This window comes from Lampetra planeri, unplaced genomic scaffold (assembly GCF_965212315.1).
Source record: "Lampetra planeri unplaced genomic scaffold, kcLamPlan1.2.h2 scaffold_1368, whole genome shotgun sequence".
NCBI classification, from domain to species: domain Eukaryota; kingdom Metazoa; phylum Chordata; class Hyperoartia; order Petromyzontiformes; family Petromyzontidae; genus Lampetra; species Lampetra planeri.
The window spans coordinates 25,001-30,117 of record NW_027614086.1 but is presented as its reverse complement, the minus strand read 5'-3'; the positions used below and the strand labels follow the sequence as shown (position 1 = coordinate 30,117).

Below are 5,117 nucleotides of genomic sequence, written 5' to 3'. Positions count from 1 at the left end.
AACGGGACCAGCAGCGTCACTGACGACTGATGAACAGCAGCTCTGAGGAAACACACAGCACTTGTTCCTGCACCTTTAAATGACGTCCACATCCACATCCAATCAGATGACCCGCTGACAGGACCACGTCCAATCAGATGACCCGCTGACAGGACCACGTCCAATCAGATGACCCGCTGACAGGACCACGTCCAATCAGATGACCCGCTGACAGGACCACGTCCAATCAGATGACCCGCTGACAGGACCCACGTCCAATCAGATGACCCGCTGACATCATACTGACTGTTCACTTTTCTTTGGACTATTATTGTCCTGTGTGTGCATGTGTGTACATGTGTGTGTCTGTGCACGCCTTTGGTGTGTATGTGCGTGTGAGACACACAAATTCAAATAAAGGATTTACTCAGTGTGTTTGAGTGTTGATCTGCACTCACATGCTTCAGTTGAATGAATGTGAGGCTGCTCACACACACACACAAACACACACACAGCTGCACTCATGTTTCCTTATATGTTTTTTTAACGTTGGTTTTACATTAAAACTTTTGTCAGTACCACGTCCACTGCTGCAGTGTGTGTGTGTGTGTGGGGGGGGTATAGACATTCACCAGGACTCCTCTCTTGAGGGCTTAAAGCCAAGTTCATCATCCACTCAGAAGCGCTCTCTCACACACACACACACACACACACACACACACACACACACACACACACACACGAATAAAGCAGAAAAACGTGTTTTCTCTTGTAGTTAGGATTGTTTGTTTGTTTCCATGTGACTGATCTTAACCTTCCCCGCAACGGTTCTCTCTGCACGTGCCGTGTAAATGACCAAAAATCCTTCAGTTCTTATGGGACTCTAGTTCCCTCTGCTGGTAATGACGCGTAAACACATGCTATCGGTCCACTTCCGGCGCACGGTGATGACGTTAAACTACACGCACGTTGAGCGCGACGACACCAACAACAACGACGACGGTAGCAGAGCCCGAAGCAGGAGCATCATGTCCGTGTTCCGGTTCCGACTCTCCAGCTGCAAATATCTGCTTTCAAAGAACCTGCCCGTGACGTCAGGTCGGTGCTTCTGTCAGCTAGCTGTTAGCAGTTAGCAGTTAGCTGGAGCTCACATGAGTGGCCTACGTCCTTCAAGTCTCTGGTGGTTTGTTGAAGCTCTAGTTTCTAGGAATGAATCGTTTTCGTCTCTTCTTCATCCCACAGCTCTTCAGTTCAGCATCCACAAGCTTTTCAGTTGGATGCTTCCGGTTGTGACGTCTTATTATTGATTCGAATCGTCCAAAGACCAAACGTTGAACAACGTTGTTTCTGATATAACTTGAGTATTTTCTCCTGCTCAGTGTCTCACCAGGCTGCTCCGTCATTCATTCGTTCATTCACGTGTTCACAAACACATCTACATGTGCCCGTTCTGCTCGTTGGAATCATCGAGCATCGGGTTGAGTCGTGTGTGTGTGTGTGTGTGTGTGTGTGTGTGTGTGTGTGTGTGTGTGTGTGTGTGTGTGTGTGTGTGTGTGAGTTGGGGGGTTCTCTGACCCGTTCTCCTGTTAACGGTTCAGGAGGACGTCGGACCGCCAGCGGAGCCGTGAAGGACGGGGAACCTCTGAGGAAAGCCAAGACCCCCCCAGGGTCGGTTTGACACCCCCGACACCAAGAACACAGAGGTTCTACAAAGTAGGAATGTACACACACACACACACACACACAGACAGACAGACAAACCCTCTCTGACAGTCACCTGCCTTCCCCCAGAGTTCCCTGATGACGTAAACCCACTGACAAAAGAGAAGGGGGGGCCCCGGGGCCCAGAGCCCACGCGCTATGGAGACTGGGAGCGGAAGGGTCGCTGTGTGGACTTCTAGTTCTCTGTGTGTGTGTGTGTGTGTGTGTGTGTGTGTGTGTGTGTGTGTGTGTGTGTGTGTGTGTGTGTGTGTACTCTGATGTAAGTTATTGTGAACATGAATGAGAATCCAGAATGAAATAAACACAAATATCAAACTATTTCAATGTTTCATCACAAGTAGAACCTGAACTACGTGGAGTTAGAGGACACACACACACACACACACACACACACACACACACACACACACACACACACACACACACACACACAGTCTTCTGAACAACACAGAGAATTCCGAGCTCAGAATCAGAGATGGTGGCTGAAGTTCATTATTACATGTTGGCAGCAGGTGGCGCTAGACCAGCTCTGATTGACTGAATGTTCTCAGTCAGGTCTGATTCTTCATGAGAAGTTTCTGTGTGTCTCTATGGAGCACATCACCGGATCAGAGGATGCTAACGTTAGCATGAGCTCCAGCTCAGCCTGCGCTTCTGTGGGACTGATGCTGGGACAGCGACCAATCACAGTGCAGGTTGTCTCCATGGCAACACGCGGGCCAATGAGAGCAGCGCTAGGTGGAAACGCGAGCAAAGACGTCAACGTGCACGCGCGAGCGCACACACACGCAGTGGGCAGACTGAGACACAGAGACATCAGCTGACATGGACGTCTGACCGGCGCGTGGTCATCATGTCCTCCAGCGTGTCCTCCATCACCTCCTCCTCCAGCGCGTCGGCGGCCGGAGCCCGGTGTGAGGAGGGAGGGGAGGGGGGGTACGGGAGGGCGGTGAAACGGCTGAAGACCGAGGAGGCACAGACGGCGGTGGACGAGAGGGAGGAGGGGGAAGAGGAGGAGGAGGAGGAGGAGGAGGGAGAGGAGCTGGAGGAAGGAGAGGACTCCGACTGCTCTCTCCCCGGTACCGGAGAATCTGCGGCGGACCCTCGCAGCCGCTGGAGCGGCCAGTGCGTGGAGAGGCGGGTAAGAACCGAACCTGCAGCCAGGTGACGTCACAGTGGACGTCAGAGGTCACAGGTGACATCAGGTCACAGGGACGTCACCACGACTGCAATTAGACACTGCTGCAGTGACTGTGTGTATGTATGGATGTGTTTGTACTTCTTTTTGTGTGTGTGTGTGTGTGTGTGTCTGTTTGTGTGTGTTTGCTTTCTGTCATTCGGTGTGTGTGTGTGTGTGTGTGTGTGTGTGTGTGTGTGTGTGTTCGTTCCAGGACATGCGGTTGAAGAGAGGACTGTCCGTGGAGCAGCAGCTCCAGCAGCCACGAACGCCGGCTGAAGGACGACCCGCCGCCGCCCTCTGACGAGCAGACCAGAGCTGGAACGGTAAACACGTGTTCCACAGCTCAAATCAAATCATCAAATCATTTGTGTGTGTGTGTGTGTGTGTGTGTGTGTGTGTGTGTGTGTCACAGGAAAAACCGAGCAGACTCTCACATCATCTCTCCCAGTCCTGTGGTTCATGTCAGAGGTCTGTGTGAGTCCGTGGTGGAGGCCGACCTGATCGACGCTCTGGAGCAGTTCGGACCAATCTGGTGTGTGTGTGGGGGTTTCTCTGTGTGTGTGTGTGTCTGTGTGTGTGACTGACGTCTCCATCCTGTTCTGTCAGTTATGTGATGATGATGCCGTTCAAGCGTCAGGCGCTGGTCGAGTTCTCTGCTGTGGACGGCGCTGACCGGTGTGTGTCCCACGGAACCAACCAGCCAGTGAAAATTGCAGGTTTGAGTGTGAAGCAGTTGTTGTCAGAGTGAATCCGCTCGTCTTTCAGTGAACCAATGATTCATGTGTTCATCAGGTCAGCAAGCGTATTTTAACTACTCCACCTCCAAGAGAATCACCAGACCCACCAACGCTGACAACCCCCACAGCGGCAACAAGGTTCTGCTGCTGTCCATCCAGAACCCCCTGTACCCCATCACCACGGTACACACACACACACACACACACACACACAGATGTTCTCCAGGAGATGTGTGGATCATCTCCTGGGGTTTGTGTGTGTGTGTGTGTGTTGCTGGTTCCAGGATGTCCTGTACACGGTGTGTAACCCCGTTGGCAGCGTGCTGAGGATCGTCATCTTTAAGCGGAACGGGATCCAGGCCATGGTGGAGTATCCTCCGGGGAGCATGAAGGTAGTGGCGCCGTGACGCGGTGGCGTACAGGTTCCTTAACGTCTCCTTTAGGTTCGAGTCCATCCAGTGTGCACAGAAGGCCAAAGCTGCTCTGAATGGAGCCGACATCTACGCCGGCTGCTGCACACTGAAGATCGAGTACGCACGGGTGAGAAGCACTGGACACGATGGTGGTGGTGGTGGTGATCGAGTTAGTGACTGTGTGTGTGTGTGTGTGTGTGTGTGTGTGTGTGTGTGTGTGTGTGTGTGTGTGTGTGTGTGTGTGTGTGTGAGCCCAGCCAACTCGTTTGAATGTGATAAAGAACGACACGGAGAGCTGGGACTACACCAAACCCTACCTGGTCAGACGAGGTACGTGCACGTCTTCTCTGACTCTTTCATTCATTCTGAAGGTTCCTCTGGAGCTCTGGAGCGCTGGACCAGCGTTCGCTTCAGGTGTTCACTTCATGTGGTCACTTCATGTGGTCACATGAGTGTACCGTATCGGTCCTAAAAACTCAGAACTGTCGACCTCCATCACACGGACACTTCAGCCTTCTCCAGTCAACGCACTCTCACAGCAGCCAATCACAGCAGCCAATCACAGCAGCCAATCACAGGCCTGCACAGAGGATGGATCAGGCTGACTCTGCACCGCAGCTTTCTCTCATCATCACCTCCTCCAACCCAGAGAAACAGGGAGGCGGAGCTTTCTTCTCACCAACACGCAGCTGCTTCTTCAACACGCCAGGAGACCACGTGTCAGCAGGACGCATCAGCTGTCTGTCCACGTCCTCACACTGGACACGTCCTTCTACTGTCTGTTACAGACGTGAGCAGTTGTTCTGGTCTGTTCATACTGAAATGACACGAATCCAGAGACTGAACGAGGTCGACAGGTTCTAACAGATTCACTTGACGCTCACATACGACATACTACATACTACATATTACATACTACATGCATACAATACTACATACGACATATTACATACTACATACTACATACTACATATTACATACTACATGCATACATACTACATACTACATACTACATGCTTACTACATGCATACATACATACGTACTACGTATAGACTACATGCTACAAAGACACACATACACACACA

At 51.7% G+C, this 5,117-nt stretch overlaps 1 protein-coding gene across 1 annotated transcript in view; it reads left to right on the top strand.

Annotated features, from left to right (window-relative positions):
• The first annotated feature begins 3,312 nt into the window (after nt 1-3,312).
• The window catches only part of LOC144739204 (heterogeneous nuclear ribonucleoprotein L-like), a 4,087-nt gene continuing 2,282 nt past the window's right edge, over nt 3,313-5,117 (top strand). Inside the window, 6 exon segments of the mRNA XM_078622178.1 lie at nt 3,313-3,413; nt 3,488-3,597; nt 3,674-3,801; nt 3,903-3,988; nt 4,062-4,158; nt 4,289-4,361. Of these exon segments, the coding sequence (XP_078478304.1) occupies nt 3,495-3,597; nt 3,674-3,801; nt 3,903-3,988; nt 4,062-4,158; nt 4,289-4,361 (487 nt within the window). The 5' untranslated portion in view covers nt 3,313-3,413; nt 3,488-3,494.